This window comes from Larimichthys crocea, chromosome III, assembly GCF_000972845.2.
Source record: "Larimichthys crocea isolate SSNF chromosome III, L_crocea_2.0, whole genome shotgun sequence".
Lineage (NCBI taxonomy): Eukaryota > Metazoa > Chordata > Actinopteri > Sciaenidae > Larimichthys > Larimichthys crocea.
Window position 1 is genome coordinate 33,445,360 of NC_040013.1, and position 22,166 is coordinate 33,467,525.

The 22,166-nt window shown below is 38.4% G+C and overlaps 2 protein-coding genes across 2 annotated transcripts; both read right to left on the reverse strand.

The window, feature by feature from the left end:
- Positions 1 to 16,572: 16,572 nt before the first annotated feature.
- On the reverse strand, positions 16,573 to 18,763 carry zgc:112294 (transmembrane protein 17A). The gene is made up of 4 exons (XM_010736845.3): positions 18,637 to 18,763; positions 17,883 to 17,989; positions 17,246 to 17,359; positions 16,573 to 16,975 (listed from the first exon to the last, which is right to left on the reverse strand). The coding sequence occupies exons 1-4, from the start codon at positions 18,761 to 18,763 to the stop codon at positions 16,655 to 16,657; spliced, it is 669 nt and encodes a 222-aa protein (XP_010735147.1). The 3' UTR covers positions 16,573 to 16,654.
- Positions 18,764 to 19,334: 571 nt separating this feature from the next.
- Positions 19,335 to 21,596, reverse strand: selenoe (selenoprotein e). The gene is made up of 4 exons (XM_010736844.3): positions 21,429 to 21,596; positions 21,033 to 21,109; positions 20,675 to 20,753; positions 19,335 to 19,657 (listed from the first exon to the last, which is right to left on the reverse strand). The coding sequence occupies exons 1-4, from the start codon at positions 21,534 to 21,536 to the stop codon at positions 19,514 to 19,516; spliced, it is 408 nt and encodes a 135-aa protein (XP_010735146.2). The 5' UTR covers positions 21,537 to 21,596; the 3' UTR covers positions 19,335 to 19,513.
- Positions 21,597 to 22,166: the final 570 nt, after the last annotated feature.

The window sequence follows — 22,166 nt, forward strand, 5'->3', positions numbered from 1 at the left end:
CAAAAAATACTGCATGTACATTTTCTTTTTCATCCCAGGAAGGGAACATTTCAGCCTAGCTGATAAATGTTGTAATGCTGGTCTCTTGCCTGCAGCGCCATGTTCAGTCTTTGAGCAACAGAAAATGCAAGTAGGTGGTGAGAGGAGATTAGGAGTGTCTTGAATTGCCAGGAGGCAGAGAATGTGTGTCCCAAAAGTGAGTTCAAACCAACCAATAAGTACTGAATGTTGGACATTTTAGTTCCCTTTGATTGAGCTTGGTAGTTATAAATTAAAACTACACTGTTTTCCATAAAGTTGGAATAATTTTGTTTTCAGACACATTCCTCCTTTTTTTAGAACTGTTTATACACATCAGATTAATTGTGGTTTTGTTTTCACTGTGATATGTTTGGAAGAGATTGATCAATAAAATTTTGAGAAGATACTTTACCTATTAAAAATAAATCACATTAGCACAATCATTTCATGGAAAGTTAAAAAATATTTTATTCCAACTGTATGGGCAACAGTGTATTTACATCATGGTTACTTGCCTGTAACTTTACTTGATTTACTTGAAGTATGCTATGTAATCTACAGTTTTCTATCAAATAGGTCTACAATTTGAATTATATTCAAACCTTTCATCTGCATTTTTGTTGGGCGTGGTGCACACAGGAGGCAGAAGCGCAGTGAAGACCCTCCTCTGTATGCAGACTTCCTCACTATTTATATTACTTCACTTCAAACATTACACAGGCATGTCCAGGAAGGGGCACCTACAGTGTCCTAATTTGAAACATAGGGCCACTGGCCATACTTGGGTTTGAGAACATGCTGGGCAGGTTGTTGAAGTTGTTGTAGTTCTGCATTTTGAACCAAGTACTGACATTGTTTGCACGAATGTCCACCAGTGCATATATTTCTTGGTGTTAATGTTGGCAACAGGAATGTGTGATTGAATCTGTTCCACTTTTCTCTTATTTATCTCTTTGGGTTACACCTTGAAACATGTTAGAAGGATTTTTTTTATAATGTGCAGTAAGTCTTAGCAGATATAATCTGACCTATAGATTTAGGAACTCACTTGTGCCAGCTGTGCAACAAATTCACCCTCTGCGATATTACCTTGACCTTGAAATGGGCAATAAAATATACTTTATAAAATATATATTGGCATTATCATATTGACAACACTATTTTGTAAAAATGTATTGTGACAATGAAGCAATCTGCAAAGGTCTGCTTCTGAAATGGTGGAGTTACTTTGTAAGGGTGAGTAATGTACAACATATTTCCAACATGATCTCAAAAGTCAAAATGGGCTCTACCAAATGGAAAATGATTAACATTTTTACATAATGTTATTCATAGATTACCATCTATTCCTATTGGCTATATTGCACAGCCTCTGCATATTTGCATTCAGATGCATTTTTCTATCTTTTCAGGCTACATGTATTCAAATCTCACACCTCAATTCTGCATACAAAATCATAAAAAAAGGACTCGCATTGAGTCAGCAACTGTATCATTGCCTGCAGAATTAGACAACAGCATGATGATTGATGTTACACGTTGACGCCACAAATAGAAAGAACTTAAAAAACCGAAGCACTTTTGAAACATGCAGAGATGTCCACATCATATATGTATTTAAATAGAAACTAAACTAAACTAAACTAAAGCATCCCTGGCCCCTAAATATATGTACTTAATTAGATCTATCCAATACAAACTTCACAGCTCCAAAGAAAACTGCAAGAGGGACAGTTGTATTGCAACTTTGAGAGAGCTGTTTCATGCATTATGTAAAGACGTCACTACCAGAGAACAGATAAAAAATGACTATTTTGCGTTCTTTACTACATTTTTTTCAGTTTGACACGCTCTACAAGGTTCCAAATGGCAACACAAGCCCCCATCAAAATGAGTAACGATTTTGTCACTTCAGAGAGAGAGGAAATAGGAAAAGTATTTCATTTCTTTTGTCTCAACATTAATCAGTTGCTGAATGCCTCAAGGTGAACACTGGTAATCAAAAGGAACCTAACTGGTACAACATTCATCTCTTTTGTGTGCTGCAGAAAAAACCTTGGAGACACAAAAAAAAGCGAAAAAAAAAAAAAACCTTAGTAAGCAATGACCAGCAAACTATTACGGCAACCTGATGATCAGTGGAGGTCAACAAGTTAAATTCTGCATGAACAGATAAATCATAATGGAAGGAGAAGAAGTCAGTTCTTAGATGGTGGTGTAGCGCCCTATTTTTTTCAAACGCTTTGGGGGTTTTTTCCAAGCCATATTTATCTCAGATTCCTCTGTGGGACCAGTGACTCATGGTAACTTTATTACTCAACTGCAGGGTTCAGAAAGAGCTCTATTGCATCAGTCCGTAAAGGGCTTTCACTAAAGTTCTGCATATCACAGTGCCTTCGAGCACCCAGGGACGATCTCCCTCCTTGGCAAAGCTTAAAGGCTTTTTATTTTAAAAGGAATATCTTGATACAGCTTCAAAAGAACAAGGCAAGGTTGGACACAGTTCTTAAAATGACTTTAAGATGGCATAAGCCCAATGGGTGGTAGAGAAAGGACACGAGAAAATGTTTTAGGAATACTTGAGATAATACCTAAAAGCTATGCAAACCCTGAGAGCAAGTTTTGTTAATCTAATCACTGCAGCACAAACAAAATGGGCAATTGAGCATGTTTTCCTCTCTACTATACCGAAATAAGCACTAGAGCTAAGCTGACATGGTGCAGTACCAGTGGTAATCAAATTTATTTATGGAAGGGAGCGAATTACAGAGCATATAAAAGTTTGTTCTGGGGATATTTGAATCCATAAAAAGCATATAAAGATGGATACACAAATGTTCACATGGGGGGCAACAAGATTCATGCAGAAAAACACTACATGTTCAACTGCTGATTGCTTGATTTTTTTTGACAATCAGGTGCATAATGCGTTTTTGTGTGCAGATAGTGAATGTTCATGCAAATGTTTGAAAAGTAATCATTTAAAACGGGGCTCAATTTCAGAATTAAAGGCTGCACATTCTCGTTTCAGCCAATTCTTTCAATTGTTCTTGCTCTCCTGGGCGTTTGAGCAGAGATCATTATCATTTCCCAATAAGGTACTAAACACGTTTGCACTATCCGACTTAGTTAATCATCAGGGGACTGTCTGTAGTGTTTGCCAATCACTATCAATTTAGGCTGCCCAGGCTGCATACAGATTACCGGTTTATGATCTATACGTGCAGCAAGCTCTCTCAAACAGCAGTACTGTAATTTGTATCTGTGCATACTGCAGCATCAGGTCACATTGTTTTCAACAGAGATATTTGCAGTCGCATCAGGCCACACTATAATTTCCCACAGAGAGTGAGTGATTAAAAAGGACTGGTTTTCACAGCAGCAGCCGCAGTAGCAGAAAAAAATGACACATTTCTCATTCATTACTGATGAGCCTGTTTAGCCTGTGTATATGAAAACAGGGATCTGAGTTTATTAATGATTTATTCTCAAATTTCAGTGAGGGCAGAGTTAAAGATGTTCAAATTAGCTTTTTTCTAAGCCTTTTAATATCATCAGCTGTAATTAATAGTAAACAAAAAGGTACAGGAAACTAAATAATTTAGAGAGATTCAGTGTGATCAATTGCATTGATCCAAGTAATTATGGGCCAGAAATGAAAACACTTCTCTGTAAAACAGAACTGCTTTATTTTCTCAGTTTTAAAGACACCAGCTGTAGCTCTCAGCCTTTTAGTCACAATGCGTTCTTATATTTGGCAAAAGTTCAAAGTAGAGAAACATGAGACAGTCTTTGCAAACACTTCCCTTGGGGGGGTTGAGCACAAACTGTATCATTGGTTTGACACTGCTAAAAAAAGGCTGGATTCATTGAGGCGGTTTTTGAATTATTGGTTGCATGCTCTGTTGATCAGCAAAGCATGGTAATCCTGACCCTGTGACAAAGAAAAGAGAAAAACATTTTATCCAGACCATCCAAATGTTTGGTCAGTACCAAATATCTTTAGTCTGGGTCAAGTATAAAACTCAGGTAAGATCATGAGGTGAACGTTGAAGGCGGTGCGACTTCTCAATGGAAAGAGGCGATTAAATACAAAGTCACTCTTCAAAATTGCACAAATGATGCAAGGTGAAAATTCACTTTGCTCTCAAACACCTAGGTATGTAGAGATGCATCATTAGACTGGAGCAAAAGGTGGATTCAAGCTTCTCTGCACACCGAATCCTATTTCTGATAAAAGAACCTTAACATTATTTCTATGCCTAATTACATTTCTACAACTCTAAAAAAAATTAATGCAAACTCTACAGCCAAAACATAACTCTAGACCAGAATAACCCTCAGTCGACTGACAACCAAGCTGCAGGATTTTACTCATGCGTAATTTTTAGGACATCTGCTCTACACAATAAAACCCAAGATTATCAATTTTAGCAAATCAACTAGAACTGCATGGTAAACATGTTCCAATAGGTTTCCACACAGTCGAATGTGAAACCAGCTCATCTGTAGCAAGTTTCCAATTTGAAATCACAAATCACTGGAACAACATGTCCAACCAGCTCAGGCTGCCACTTCCTCCCACCCTGTGGCTTGTCCAGCACGTTCACAGCTAAAGAGATGAAGAGTAATCACCGGACTTCCAGAAAATCAAACAATGTTATATTTCCTGCCAGAAAAAAGATGTCATTCAAGTCGACCCCTGGGTCAGGGCCAGTTTGCTTTTATGAGAGAGGATCTGGGGACCTATTTGATGCCATCAGTGCTGGATTTGATCAGAGCAGATGGAGTACCCGGCTGCCAGAAGTTTCAAGCTTTATTTTTTCTTTTCATTGATTATTTATTAGTGTCATTGTATGGGTGTTCTTTGTTTTGTTTTTCAGCTTGACTCTAATGAGAGAGAGCTTCAATACGGGGTGTGCAGCTGGATCAGAAACTTACTGCTTACTTATCTGCCGGGACTATATGGAGGTTACCAAACCCCCAACATGCTGTATAGATAAGATAAGTGGATAAACAAATGAGATCACCTTCTCTGCCTTTGCAGGGTCTCTCTTTCAGACAGCAGAGAGCAGTTTCACCTTCCTCAACTGTGTGCTGAGCAGTCAGTGAGAAGAACTACATGAAGTCCAATTAACATATTAATAAATAAGACTTCATTTATTAAGTATTTTGTCGAAATACAACTAAGTATTGGTTCCTTATTGTCCTTTCTACTGTCACATTTGAATACAGTGTTACAAAGCCATTGATGACATTTGCAAAGGTTGTTGTGAATGAATTGTGGGTTTTGTTTTGTATTTTTATTAATTGGGTTTTTTTTGTGTGTTAGCTTTGTTTGTCCAAAATATTAACTTCAGTGAGTCAGCTAAAATACTGCCTAGTAATACCAAACAGGGTTTTCTGTATATTACTCTATAGAGGCACTATCACCATATTTATGTTATGTTTTGCAGCACATTTACCATACTTTGGCTGCTTTTGGCTTTGTCTTTTCTGGAAGCTATTCAATATATAAGAAAGAAACTATTGGGGAATTTACCAAAGAAACCAAGAAAAAAAAAAATCAACATCTCACAAATAGTGTTTCAAGTATTATGTATGAGCTTCTCCAGCTTCAACAAGGCAAGAAAAGTGAAAGCTGTCCCACCCTAACAGGGTGCTGAAAGTTACTTTTGTACCAAATGAGATCTAGTTGGAAAAATGCCCAATCGTTTCACCTTTACAAGCTCTTTATTGAAAGCTTGAGGTCACAGCAAGTGAAGGACCACGCTTTGTCAATTTCATGAGCAGGGAGTGTAATGCTTCAAATGTAGAGAGCCTGGATCTCAACGTAACCCGTTGCCAGCCTTTAGCCATCAACCCAGTCAGGTCCTTCTGCAGGGATGGATAATATCCAACAACTGCAGATTCAGAGGCTCACTGGCTCTGTGCTGCAGAGGTGTCAGGCAATGCTGCAGGAGGTCACACAAGGTACTGAAGGATTACAGAGTGACTACAGCTACACGGTGTATTATGTATGCTTCCTCCATTAATTTCAAATGTACAGTGGTTGTTGCACAACCTCACACACTATATGTGGAATGTATTTAAGTCAGTTAAGTGAGGAATAATCTAAAAAAGGCTAAAATGTGCAATGTGCACTGCCTAATATAGCCAAACCCTCATCCTAGACCTGATCCACCTCTAACTAAGCCTATGACTCTAAAATTAACCCAACCATTGATGCTAAGTAGAGATCACTGAAACCACAGCACGTCAATACAGTCGCTTTCTCTTATCTTGGTTAGTAAAGTCTATCGATATCTATAAGGCATTATCAACCGAGAGTAGCAAATAACCTGTGTGTGACTTTAAAACTAACATCTCCCAAAATAAGTTTAAAGAACTATTATGAGAGCGTGCAGTTGAATACATAAGTAATAAAACACATTTTATAGTAGAGTAGCTACTGTATGTTAGCAGACTTTTTATAGTAATATCACACTAATTGTTGTTTTCAAGTTCAGTACCCTGTACCACCATGTTTTAGCATTACTATTATCCTGTAATGTTTTAATTACAACCACTGTAGATGTTGGTCAGTAAAAGTTACATACATTTCCCTTTATATTCTTAGGAACACCACCAATATGACTCTTTAAAGTCTTCTGTTGTGAGTATTTGAGCAACATGTGTAAATCCTTTTGTGGCTCCAGAGAGAGAGCTGTGTGTAATCAGATAAAATTATTCAAGTGATGTCACTTGAATCTGTGTCAGTTGGGGCTTCAAGTTTGAAAATGAACAAAATGGAGTTGGGTGTGGACTTGATCTCACCAGACCTCATCTCGGCTAGTGGCTCAAGGTTACTGTAGCGGCTTTTCGCATAACACAACAACAAATTATATTTCTATTGTATCAATTGACTCTTTGTAAGGCTAAACCGGCAGAGTATACCACAACCCCGGATAATTATGGCTAACCATAATACTAGACCTACTTGAACAATCCCAGTCCTGAACAACAGAAACAGGCTCGATGGAGACTGTATTACAACTGATTATTTCCTGTCATTGTCCCTTTTTTTTTGCTTTTCCATTTCCATTTCACATTATTCACACTAAATGCTGTCATATCTGTGACATTTTCTTTTTGCTGTCAGTACTAATGTTGCATTTCTTTTCTCCATTAGCCTGACGGAGCAGTGCGGCACACAGTGCAGCACTAAGGGGAGGTTTTTTTCCTCCCCAACCTGTTCCTGTAGGCATTTAAACTGAAGCATCATCATTGCAGTCTCTAGACATCTGGCAATCATGCTATAATGACTTAGATATTCTTGGTCTCACTGTTTTTTAATTCATCTCAGTGCTATAAATTTCCATCATGCGCCTGCCCACTAGATTTTAGTGTGTCATGTTTCTGTCTGTCTTTGCAATTGTCTTCAGTGGCATTATCATTCACGTCATGGTCATGGACCGGAGCCAAGTGCTTGATTGGATCAGGAGTCACCAAACTTCCAGTTTTAATTGAATTGAAGCTGCTCTCTCCCCAGGAGTCCACCAGTGGCCCATGGGTAGGAAATCTGAAGTAGAGCATTAAGAATTATGCATGAGATGCTTAGGTAGCATTAAATGGAGGTTTTAAGGAGGTTAAAAGCAAGTGAATATCGATACAGCAATTTTGGGGAGGTTAGAATATGTGGCTTTATTTCTTGAGTAGAAAAAAGTAAACAAACAATTACTCCATACAGCAAGATGAATAAATATTTGATGAAAAACGCGAAGATGAATGCAGCTCTATGAGATGGAAGTTGTGCCCTCTCCTGATCATAAATTTTTCATCTCTGTACCTTGATTGTCAAATACTTTCCGCTTTTTATCTTTCTGATGTGTCAGGCTTCACATGAAGAATTGTCACACTAAAAAGTACTTATCAGGTTGTTGTTTTTTCCCTTCAAAAGCCTGGCATCACCTACCACCATGTTTTCCCTCATCTGTTTGTCAGCTTAGAGGCAGCTCGATCACCGGCTAACTATCACAGTTAAAACATGTTTTCCCACAAGAGCCTGTGGAGAATTCTCAGAAGCTTGGTGGCTTCCTTCTGGCCAACAAAAACACAAACACACCAGTAACATGGAGCTCATATGAGAGTACTTAATGGGGAGTTACAGATAATGAGTCATTTTTTCCTGGATTTATTATTGCTCCAGAATTAATTAGACGTTTTGTGTATTTGCACACACCCATGCTCACATGCCACTGATCAGTTAGTGTACGTACTCTTATCACAGACCAAAGGCTTTAGTACTTTAGTCAGAACATGCCTCAAACGGATATCAGAGTCCTGCCTGAATCAAACATTTGGGGGTCATGCAGCTGCTTCTACCACGCCTGGAGGTGAACTTCTGCTGCTTGATCAGGGCTCAGATGACATATCATATTCACAGCATTGATCCAAGGCCACAAATGGCAGGAGATTTAATTGAAGACTAACTTCATACAGAATTTATGCAGCATATCTTATGTTATCTCCATTGTCTATTAGAGATTAACTTTTGCCGCAAATATTGACATTTAGTTCATTTGATTTTGTGACGTCATATCAGTGTTTGTGCTTCTATTTATTATGACATATTACTTTTCAGATCAGAAGAAACAATCATTTCCAAAGTATAATACACAATGTGACAATTTATAATACATCATTTAGAAATGCAGGTTCATCCCACCAGTTTTTAATTTCCGCAAGGAACATTTTCTATGTTTTTCCCCTCCAACTTTAAAGTGATACTGTGTGACTGAACAGCAGCTGCTGTGGCAACAGGATGCAGGATAATGAATTTACCTTCATATCCTAAGATTCTCTCGAGTCAGTTGCTTTAAATACCTCATAAGGCCAGTGAGACTCTGCACAGACCACTACAATCTGCAAGGCAAGGGTCACATGACTGACTAAGACACAAAGGCATCATTAGGCTGCTTTTCTGTAGTCTTGCTAGCTTTTTTCTACTCTTAGGTAAGCACTGAAGAATTAAAAACATTTCTTATTCATTTTATTTGCAACAGTTTTGACTGAACAGTGCCTGTGAGTCACATCAACAACCTTTTTTCTAGATGGAGAGTAAAAGTATGTTTTGTTTTTGTAAAGGAGACAGAAATTAAAATGTTAGTGGTGGGCTTTCAGACATTCAAATAAGAATGTATAATTTGTTTTAAATGTGTGAAATTTTTTTGATAGTCCTTGATTCCGATTTCAATTATCCAAATTGAATTAGTTTAAAGAGAGAGCTATTTGACGAGATTTATTAAAATGTAATAAAGGATAAAAATGTCACTAAAACTAAAATCCCGATTCAGTTTTTTTTTTCTTTTAATACAATGGCCTGTCTGAAGGAGGACAATATTTCTAAGGTGATGAAAGAAAGCCTGTTCATGTGCTCGGTTGCTGCAACAGTCAAGGTTACTGTAGATCCATCAAGCGTCAAGCCAGAGTGTCCTTGAGAGAGATGGTTAACCCCCAGCTGCTCACTCACTGACAGACCCTTTGATCACAGACACCGTAGATGGCTAAACTGTAATTCATACCTGCTCATGTACAATGTTTTTGTCATCTGTTCGTTTATAGGCTGAAATACGCATGCGTCAAAGTGGGTGTTATCTCGCAAACCTTAAATTGTTGACAAGTCTAGAAATTAATTTACTGGTCTTGACAAAAGATATAGTGAACATCATGTTGGTGAACCTGAATGAAAGATACATTTAAAACAGCATGTTTGTGTTTACCAGCTTGACTAGTATGAGATGTTTTATGACAAAGTTAGCCCAGAGGAACAGAAGCCAATGTTTCTTTGGATGAAATGCTTGGTTACAGAGTTTTAGGCAATGTTTTGTTGTTCATTCATCAGTTGTGCTGCAAGTGACCATGACCAATACCAGAATATCATTTTTGCAAATAGCAACTCCACTGAATCTCATTTAACAGAGATGCTTTTCTTTTCTGTACTTCATGAACTCACCTTCGGGAACTTATCTCACTTTGGTAACCACATTGTTGTAATTGTCTTTAATTGAAGGTTTAATAGCTAGAGCATATATCATTGTTTTTTGTATTCACCGCCCTTGGCTACTAGTCTTTGATTTGGCTGTGTGTCGGATAGGCCTTATTTTCCCCACATTAAGTGTTACAGTAATAACTGCTACTCGTACAATTCACCAAGGCCAAGGGATTTGACAGGCAGATGGATGGCTTTTATGGTGTAGTCAAATTTAATCTCTAATAGTGGGGGATTTACAACTTTTAACGCAGGATGGATGGACCATGTTTGCTGGCAAGAGTCCTGGATGGAATTTTCTGAGCAGAGAATATAGCTGCATTCAGACTGGAGTAAGATGGGAACTCTTGATGGGAACTCTGGGAAGGCTGTGTAACCTCCAAGTACATGTTTATTTCTTCATACATACATTTGAACACGGATAGACAACATGGTTGAAGCTGGTAACTCGATTGTGTCAAACAACATTAATTTAAGCCATTGTACTGTATTTCACAAGGGAATATCAATGCTGAGTAATGTGGTTCAGGTCCTACCTGTTTTGGCAGCACCTGGAAGATGCTTCAAGTTTCCAATAAAGCATCTGTTTAACATTGTTATGTCTGTACCTTGTTCAGTAGATGCAGCATCTGTTGCAGGCCAGTCCCTGAAATAACGTTTTTCTTCTTATGCAAATCGAATTTATAGATTGTGGATGCGGTACAGACTGCTCTAAAATGTAGATATCAATAAATCTGTGTCCAGACCATTAGTATTATTTGTGCCCTGATGTTGTGTACTGATACAGGATGGATTATTTTGGTGAAATAATGAAAATTAAGTGGGCACTACTTTGTCAAGATAAACTAATTTCATGTAGATTTATGTGACTCAGGTTATTATGGGGATTTATTCCTGACCTTTTGTAAACGTCACAAAATTACAGATGCCTGCATAAAGCCTTACCTGCTTAAAATTCAGACATCATTGAAATCTTGTATCCGGTTTTTGGAAACATAGTTACAGGATTCAGTCAGTTTTAGGTAAAAATACAGACACAAAACAACCGGGCTGAAAGAGTCTACAGTACTTTCTTTTCCTGCATATACAGCACACTTATGAAAGTGGCAAACCCAGTGCGAGCTCCTCAAAAGACTTCTCACTCCCGGTGTGAAGCAAACGTCCGTCTTATGTGCAAATCCAGGTAACATGCAAATGGCTCTATTCAAAACCCTCTCAAATTATGGCAAAATAAAAAAAGTCCCCATAAACTGAATATAACAGCTTTTATGTGGTTTGCTCTGAAGGCAGTACATTCTCGTGTCATCAAGCGCTGCTGATTTAATACTGTCGCTCCTGATAAAATATTCATCTGTACTGTATGGTGAGTGGCTATTTAAACCACTGGGAAAAGTGAATTGGCCTGCCATTCCCCCTCACCCAGGTAATCAGACCCAAATTGAAAATACCCAGCCACCAATTTCAGTCTGAGTTTCAATATCCCTGCCTGCCAGTATGATGTCACATTTCTTTGCGGAGCCTGCTGGCTGTAAAGGTGGAGACAATATAAGTGGCTTATGAATGAGATTTGAATTTCATGGCCCAATATCATTTAGAGGCAATATGTAATATAATTGGGCAATATGTATTTGGTACCTTTTAAAGGCACCGCCTCTTGTTCTGGTTTGACAGATGGGTCATAGGAATAAAATAACGGAGTCATACACGTGTTCCCCTCAACCCCACCATATTGTCATCTCTTTGCAGATGCTGTGTCCTATTCTATCAGCCATATCTGGGGAAATGAGTATGAAAGATTGAACAATGTCCCAGAGGATTTAGCAGTAGGCTCGCAGCTTGACACTTCCTGCAGGCCTGCTTAAACTGAGGCTCACAGTATGCTCTTGGAAGAATTTTACTTCAGTTGCTAATGGAAACAGGTTACAAAAGAATCGCAGGGACCTGACCTAAGGTGGGTCAGTTGTAGATGTGTTACTGGTTTAATGAGTTTCTGTGTTCGCTTAAGAGATTCATTTACAGGTCTGCTTCATTGAAATTACAAGAACCATTTTTCCTCACCTTTGGTTAGTTTGCGACATTCAAAAAAGTGTCACTGTGGTAAGTGACATACAATCAGTTTCACTTGAGTTTATGTCCTTATGCTTAGATGATTATACACTTCATGATTTACATGTAATTCCAACTTTCTGACTATTATGTAGAAGATCGGATGTTGCTTCCTGTCACATTCACATTTTTTTTAATTAACTGCAATCTTTTCCTAACCTCAAAGTATTCACTTGCCAAATCCTAACCTTGGCTTGGTCATTGTTTATTTTCAACAACCACAATCTTTCCCCAACCTTTAACATTCCATACAGTAGCTATGCATAGATGATGTAGAAAGTGTGAGAAAAACATACTTTGAATGTTAAATGTTAATATAATTTAGGGTTTTGCAATAATTTGGTAATCGGGTTGGCAGGGGAGGAAATAAGCCATGGGCCATTTACATTCTACCAGATACAAAGAACAAAAAAACAAAACAAACAAACAAACAAACAAAGAAACATGAAAGCAACCTAAAAAGTACAAGTCTCTGATATTTCTACATTAATACAATAGAGGTGAATTGAATTTTACGGTGCTCGGAGCAATGAAAGACTTTCCTGTAAATAAGTTCATACTGACTTTTTTTTATATACCACTAGAACAAGAAGTTCCAGTGGTATATAGTATTTTGTATGGTTTGTTTCCACAAAAGTTAAAATGATTAATTATGGTAATAGTCTGGTCTGGACAACAAATGTTTTTTAGACTTTCCTAATCTGAATCTTATTCAGGCAAAACTCAGTGCCAGTTTTTTTTTCATTTATGGATACAATGGTGGTGGTCTGTGGCTCAGAGAAGTGCGTATATAGGCAATAATTGATATTAGCATGAATTCATTGTCAGTTTTGGTCTTTTAATGCAAAAAATAGGAGTAATATTGCCTTAATATTATATTAATGTTAATATTAATGTAATATTGCCTTATTCTTTGAGTGAGAAAATATTTTCTTGCAATTTGAATGAACTTTTAAACAATGATCAAGGTGTGTAAGAGCATCTTCTCATCACAGTTTATGTATGAAGCTGAACTACAATAGTTTAAGGGTTAAAGCTCATTGTTTAACCACCTGGTATTAAAAGGATGGGAACATTTCCAGGTGTCTTGGCAGGCCTTGTGAGCTCTCCACCATGAGGGATTACTAAAATAAGGAATGAGGATGTCGCTGTGATGTCTTGGAAATTTGCTTCCTGACTCTGCTCAGGACAGCCTTGTCATTCACATTGTGTGATTACCTCTGAGCTGCACCCAATCATAATTGAGGCAATGACAGCTAGGAAACCTGATCAGAAGTTGCAGGGGGGCTTTCAAAAGGATGCTAAAACAGGATGAGGGGAAACAATATGTTGAGCAAGATAGAGAACATTATGTTCCCAGTCTCGTTCTAAAGAAAGGCAATTTGATGAGGTGAAATGTGTGTGTAGCTGCTTCAGATGTGACCAGTGTACCTCCAGGGGGAATTTCTATTATTTTCTTCACCACCAGCTGGTTAATCTTCCTCCTCCCCACCACCTAAAAAGGTTCATACTTATTAAAAACCGGATACAGGAGAAACAGAATGAGTCAGAGCATCCTGGTCAACAGAATACTCTCTGGAGAGCAGGGAGCATGAAAGCAATACTGGAATACAAAACACGTGTCAGACCAGTGTTAGACAAAGAAATAAGCTCAACACCACCATTATTGCTGCTTTGGTGTATGATTACTAGATTTCTGTTGACCATAAAGAAGGAGAAAAGAGACAAAATATTGAAAGATGCTCCGAGTAGCATTTTTAACAAATACGTGACTATAAGATTAATTGCAGCTCTGTATAATTACTGTCAGCAAATGAGAGCAAGGCTGAGAGGATCATAGCTGTATCGGATGCCTGCAGCTTTAGTACAGCTAATGTTTCTAAGAATTGCCTCCTTTTGTTTCGGTCTGCGTTTTATGTGTTTGTTTTCTCTTTGGCTTTACTGAAGAGGATAAACATGTTAAAAGTGACTTTTCCATGAGCACTTCGCTTGTCTGAACGTCTGCCATTATGAGACAGCTTTAGTTCTTTTGGCACTCAAGGACTAGTCAAAAAGACAAACTGTCACACTTCGTACTCTTCCTGTTATTTGCTGTAAATCAAATTTTATGGAGTGTAAAAATAATGCTGTAGATTGTAAAATCTGGTCTGATTCAAAAAAGCAGCACAAACACCAGGATGGTTTAATTTGATTGTAGTCTTAGAGTTCATGTGTACTGTGATCTGCACTGTCAACAAACCCTGTAAATGCTTGCATGGTTGTTTTCTGATTGTGATTATTAGTGGTAGGGTGTCTACGCATGATAAGTAGTCTGAGATGGGAGGGATAGCCACAATAAACAGTAATAATCAGGCACCACAGGTACAGGCAGACAATAAACAATCCTAAAAAGAAGCAACTTAAAACCGCCCACTATGTATAAACTGGGAAGAGCTAATGAGTGACAAGCTGCAGTTGGGCAGGCGTGTAAACAAAGTCAGGTGATTAACGAAGGAGAAAACCTCAAAGAGGAGGAAAAAAGGGAATAATCATTAAACGCATGTCTTATTTCTGCCAAATGAATATATCAAAACATGTAGACGTGTGTATTTGCGTGTTTTTTTCATAGACACTCGAGCATGAACAGGAAAATAAGTTTCCTCCTGGGACAAAACAGACGATATGAACGTGGCATGATTTACAGTAATGCTGCTGACATATACTAGATACAGAACATAACAGTAAAAAACAACAGTTCATTAATTCTATCTAGCCAAGCTGCTTCGTCATCACTACCGGTGGAGGTTTTTTTCCCCACCTCACAAGGTCACACAGGTAAAATTCAAGGCATGCGGAGCATTTTTAATTGAGGTTAAAGGGATCATGTAAGACACTTCATGTTTTTGGTGACAATTTGCTAATTAAGTCAAGGTAACCTTTTTTTCAGTCTCCAGGTTTTTAACTCCCAAAAGATAGATGTAAGTTTTTCCACATTTCTTCTCTTCAGCAATATGTGACCTCATGGCTGGGGTTTGTTTTGAGCACTCACTTCTACATAAAGTGTTGAGCATACATTACATCCTCCGCTCCGAATATATATATATATTTTTTTTTTTTCTGTTTTCTGTTCTCCATGAATGGTGCAGCAGTCACTGCAGCTTGTTGTTTCCTGAATGTAAAGTAGAGAATATGAGAGAGAATATAAGAGAGCATGTCGTATGACAGAATTATGTGTCTCTCACATAACCGGTTTGTTGACAACCTAGTGCACGACACTCTGAATAATTTCTCAACAGAAAACATATGATAGATTACCAAACGCTGCCTGTGAGCTGCTGTAAAACAAGTGTGACATCTATAGTGACTACATGTTATATCCAAACTGAAGAGAAACGAGCGTAGACAACAAAATATTAAAATTGATTTCCACGTAGACAAGACACAGAGTTATAGATTATAACATAATACATCATATTCAAGTGTGGACATGCCTAACCTTTATGCTTCTGCCAAAGGGTTTCCTGACCAGGACATGTGCTGCATGATAATCTGTTCTCATTGGACTTTGCAGCACTGTCAAATGCTCCCCATCTCTCTTTTGGTCGCTGACTGCCACTGTGTGGTCATAAATATTTAACACATTTCTGCTGCAGTTAGATTTAAACTCTTTCACTTCACAAGCCTTAAGAAACCTGGTTCCCGCATCCCACTTATCAAACAGTGATCGTAATATTATAGACTGTAGGAACGACTTAAAGACAGATTGGAAAGATTGAATGCAAGTCTTACATCGTGTCTTCCAAAAATACAGAACAGGTTGCTTTATGGTTAGAAAAAAAGCTTAATCTTGTCTCATGGGCAAAAAAATTGAATCTATCTCTGCAGAAACAATTCTGTTAAACCAATACTCAGCCTGCATCATCCATCATCATTAAAGAAGAGAAAAAATCCCTTTAACACCATCTGACAAAAGCAGCTACTGGCAATGCAGTGCCTTGTATTCCAAATCCCATTTTGTTGTTTGATGGTGTATTTTGCTCTATTACCCTGTAAAGGCACATCACTCTGACAGTTTGGCTGACATGGCATCAGATTCTGACATTTAGAGTGGAGCTAACATGATGTTTTTCATCTTTTTAAAACATCAACAGCAAATGTCAGGGCACTAGTGTTTCTTTTAAATCAAATAGGGTTCTTTCTAGAGCTATCATGTATGACATACATAACACTGATCAGAGGTCATACAGGAACACATACATTTCTGCGTTGGCCTCAAAAGACCAGAATGCAACGCTCTTACAATACATATAGAATGACACCATTCAGTTTTTTTTTTTTTTTTTTACAAAATAGTTTATTTAAATGCTTACAATGCTTTCAAAATAACAAACTCACATTCATTCTCTGCAGTTGTTAAGAGGCATTGTGGGAAACTTAAAGCACATAATGTAGTTTTAGCAAAAGTAAGCGAACAAAGGTAAAATATGAAAACATCTAAAATTGTTTGAATACTTTACTTTAATGGTACATATCATGGCTGGGTGATACAGGCAACACACTGCGGTGGTAGGGCAGCCCGTAGACAGGGCTCATACCCGCATGGTGGAAGCTCTCCACCTTGCCAAACTGGCGCAGATGGAAAAGCAGAGTAAGCTTTCGGGTCATGGTCCTAAGAGCCAGGAAGGAAGCCAGGATCTGGGCGAGCACGAAGAACAGGTAGATGGAATGGACGGCTCTTTCTAGAGGCAGGATGATAATTCCTTCATCGGTCAGGAAGAACAGCAGCACTGGCAGCTGGAACATGAAAGACAGGAGCCAGAAGGCTGCCAGCTCTGGCACCTGATGACAGGGAGGGAAAGGGGGAAAAAGAGGCAATGCAAAGATAGAGCAGTCAGGCATCAAGTGCTTCACTTGTATCCACATGAAAGCACAGAAACATTTGCACATCCACACACACACAAACTGAATAGACAGTTGTAGCCAGGAGCTGATTGTTTACACACGCAAGCAGAATACTTAAGCAGACACTTCCTCTCCTGTGTTATTCAGGAGATGGGTCCATAACAGACCGCTGTGTTGTGCTTCAGAGAGGATGTTGGTTTGAATTACCTTCTCTTTAAGGTTGCCAACGTAGCCTAGATGGAGTCGGACCACTTCAATGACTGTGAGGAGGATCATCCCAGTTATGAGCAGAGCTTGGTAGTATCCGGGAAGATAATAAAACTGGAAATAAAGCAGAGCTGGCCTGTCAGTATGTCAGGTAGGTATGAAAAATGTTTTTTACTTGCAGTTAAGTGGCTGAAAAAAGTTTAAAACACAGATAAAAATGTGATTTATTTCTTCCAAAGGATTCTGATGATCTCAAGTTGAGATGATCTCAGTTTAAAGTGGTGCAGTGTGCTGTATGTGGTATCTATTATTATCCCTAGTTAGAGCTGAGGTTTCCACAGGGTCTTTTCTGCTTCTACCACTAGACGGCACCAAAGGTTTTCCAATTTGCTGCATAGTGGATTTAATAAGAGGATTGAACTGAATAAAACAAAATAAAAATATACTCATTAAATATTTTTTATACGTTTGAGTATACTTTTTTCTATTTTATATGTGTAAAGCTTTTGAGTACAGCATAAATTCCTCTTAGTTACCGAAGAAAACATAAAAATGTGATTGAATTGAATTTTACCACATTTGTCCATATGACACTGACAGATCATGACAACTGTGAAAATGTAAATCACCAACTAACCTTGACTTCCAACATGAAAACAGCAGAAAACCACCAACAAGGAAAATAAAACATGTTGAAGTACAGCAGCATCTGCAGCGGGAGGTGGGAAACCAACTCATTGACCACTGCAAGACAAATAATAGTAAGCATAAACACTCATATTCATTACACACAATGAAAACTACCCATCATAGCAGACAGTTACACACAATAATGTACAATTTAGATTTCAGTTTTATGCTTTGTCACTGTACTGCATATATAATAAATATAAATAAAACATAAGTGTACAGATGTTAGACAAAATAATGTGACATGTCATGTCATGAAAAGGGAATTAATCGCTAATGTAACATAATCACAATTACAAGAACTGCAAAGGTTAATCATAGATTTGATGCTGGTGCATTTATCAGTGACAGGTGAGGTCAGTAAACCAGAACTTTGTTGTGTGACTTTTTTTGACTGCAATCTTCAGAAAGGCCAAAAATACTTTCATAATTTGAGCATCACACAATTAATACACTTAATATGTTGACAGAAGCTATTTTTGCAAACCCAGGATTTTGTCCAATGCCATCTGTTTACAATGTTGATCTATTTTAGAGTTAAAGTAGTTGTTGTGTAGCTACTGTTCACAATATTTTGTCTAGTCAAGTTATATCTTTCACTTCACACATAATCACATATGCCATGCATTATATATATAGTACACATGCAGCAAACTACACTATACTACAGTTGTAAACAGTATGTGGAAGCAGTGACCAACCAGAGGCGTCCTCCTGCTCCCTGGTGAAGTCGCTGTCTGCTGTCCTGTTGTTGGTGAACACAGAGCCTCCCATGTAGGCCAGACCCATCTGCAGGTTCTCCGGAACAGGTGTATAAAACACTGGCATTGTGGGTAGAGTTTGTGACCATGACCAAGCCAAGGTGTCAGGAAGTGCAAACGGTCCAAATCTGTGCTTTGTGTCCCTTTGTGTCTACTGCTAATCCTTGTTGTGTTCAAATCATACACAGTACACACAAACGCATGAAGGCACACAGACACAAATGGACGCACACAGATGCATGCTGGCAGACAGTACTGCTAATCAGATTATAGTGAAGGGGGTGGGTTGAGGATTAGACTGAGACAGCAGTGTGGCAGTTTGTTAGTAAGTTGGCTATTTATGATGCTCAGTAAATATGTTCATCTAATTAGAAAAAAAAAATGAACAGTTGTTTAAACTTTTCAGAGATAAAATTGGCACCAAATGAAAAACCAGGACAATGCAGGTTCATTAATTTAAAAAAAAAGAAATATTAGCTACGCATATATTTATTCATTCTGTGTGCTGTGCTATGTTTTTAAAATATACCATTCCAAGTGACTTGTTGTAGCCTACATTAAATGTAGACAACAGGCAACATTAAACACATTGATCCAATCATGTCATTTATTGTTGTGTTTTACAACCTTTTTTTAAATTTTTTTATTAAATTCATCATATAAACAGTGTGACACAACAATGACTAACAACACCCTGCATGCTACACCCAGCCAGCGAGTCCTCAGAATGGTGCCTGGCTTATCGTTTTGGCCTTGGGGCCCCACTCGTCATTTATGTAGCCTGGGTGCAGCAGCAGAGTTTGGCCACAAGGTGTCGTCACAGCTCGTCCCTCGGGGCGCGCAGGGGGAAATGCTGAAACTCCTCTGGCACCTCTTCCCCTTTCTGGGACCTCTTGTAGAAACCAAGTGAGTCTAACAGGCTGCTGATCTCGTCTGCCTTCATTTTCTTCACTGGGACAGTCTGACGTGTAAGGAAGGAAACACACACACACACACACACACACACACACACACACACAATGACACACGTGTATTTGGACACATGGTGAAAGGCTTAAAAGCAGAGATGCTGTATTTGGACACATGGTGAAAGGCTTAAAAGCAGAGATGCAGTACAAAATAGAGAAGTGTGTGTTTGCAGATGTGTACTGTGTTCAAATTCACTTCTGTTTATACTGATTAATTTGTCAAAATTGGATTTTTATTAAAACTTGCTCAGTCACTGCTGATGTCGAAGTTCCTCCTGCACATTTGTTTTTCATTTACTTGTTCAATAATTTAGTCTGGGAAATAATTCTTTGTTTAAAGTCAAATTACTGTCTCAAAGGGCGCCCACGTTATGACGCAACAAATGAAAACATTAAATCGTGACTGTCAGAAAAGAAAAACTCCCAAATAAGCTTCATAAGAGAAAATAAAAGGCGAAAACCTCAACAAACCAGTGTAGTATGCGAGAAGTTTACTTGTAAATCACAGCGGTGGCTCTTTTTATGTTCAGAAGAGGCTAACGCTGAAGAAATTCATTGGTTTTAGGGGCCGAGTTTTATTGTCCCAGGCTGGCCTGAATGCAGGTTCAGGAGTTTTTCCACACAGACAAAAATAAAAGTACGTGGGGGAACAGTGAACAGTTGCATTTTCAGGGCATAAAAATGTTCAAATTCATATCAGCATTCATATCAACTATGCTGTTTCAGAACAAAAAAATACTCAGCTGTCAGAAACCCTAATTTATACACTTTCTTACTCTCTCACTTTCTTGTCATCTTTCTTTCTCTCTCTCTTTTTTTTTTTGTTGAGGTAACTCTGTCTCACAGTTTCAAACACACTCGGTCCCGACTTGGTAGCTGACAGACGATCTGATCTAAGATGCAGCAGTCTTAAAACTTCCCTGCATGAATCTGTCTTGACATTCTGGCACTCCCTAGATAAGCTCCGTCACAAGGCGGCTGAGTAAAAGATCCCTGAACTCACATCTCACCTTTACAACCTCGTCCTTTTCGTTATACAATATCAGACGGGGATTCTTCTCCTCCGATGAATCATACTCCAAGTTGTGGCTACACAGGAAAGAACAGATCAAGGGAAACAACAGGTAGACAGTAAAGGAATAAAGCACATCCATCTGTTTTGCTATATTTAGACTCACTCAACTTGATTTCAACTTGGAAGAGAAAGGGGTTTTGGAGAGCTCCCAGAGCTGGCACTGGACTTGGCAACTAGCTAGGAACATTGTTTTGTTTATGAAAGAGGTTATGAGAAAATCTGTGGTGTTTCTTTTTTTGGGAAAAGTCAGGTCTTACCAAAAAGGCCTGAGGAACACAAGAGTACAAGGATACTACAAAGCCCAGCGCTCCATGAGAAAATGATGGAGCTCAGGCATTTTCTTTATGCCTCATCCGACCACACTAGGAGCCTGCAGGGACGACCACAAACAGTTGTTAAAACAGCATGGCAAATAGCATTGTGCACACTTTGTTCCTTGAGTGATCAAAGGTACCAGAAATAGGTCTCGTATCTCAGCAGAATACATCCTGACATGACAGCACTTGGCTTATCCCTCATCTTTCTCATTTTCCAATTTGCTCTCTGAATGCTGTCACTGGGTCCCCTTTGCCTCTTTTCAAGTGTTTGTTTAATTTCAGACCATAAAATCTTAAACATTTTACCATCACAAGATATCCAGAAGACATTTTAAAGTTATCCGTGTCCTATGTATTTCTATCCATACTCACCAGCAGTTTTCCTCTGGCTATAACAAGCTTTTCTTCAGCCGATGTGTCATTGTTAGTGTCTGATGCCCCAACAGTGAGGGCAAGAGTGAGCACCAAGAAGGGCCACATTATTTATGACAAATGAGGATCTCTGAGTGCTTTTGCCAAAGTTATTACCAACAATATGTAACCCTTTAATCCACTTGGACAGTTTCTCAGGGTGGACAAGACCATGACACAACCTTAAAGGGGTGCAATGACCTCCTGTGTTACATTTTTCTTACTGTTTATTGCTACTTTGCTATCAAAAATTCTTTAAAATCTGAGAAGTAGGTCACTGGTTATCAAACTGGTCTACATGCATATTATTCTTTTGCTGTAGTTTTATGTATTTTGCTGCTTTGGATTTTACAAAGGCCCCTGCTTTATAGTTTATAGTTTCTTCCACATCAGATGTCACTGGGGGTCCACAGAAACCACAGCATCTGTGCTCTTATCACTTTTTCCCATACAGTTAACTTGCAGGTGGTTGATAGCCACTGAGAGTCAGCCAAGCTCTCATAGCTGCCGAACAGCAGATCTTAGCTAAACTAGATTTGCACAGGTGTCACAAGGAACTACATTTCTCTCCGCTTCCCCCGTTTCTCAGAAGTAATTATTGAGAAACTGTTTTTTACTTGCACTAAAATGAGAGCTATAGTTTCTGATGAGAGTATCTGTGTGAACGAACACATTTCCACCATCTCCAACTTAAATTCA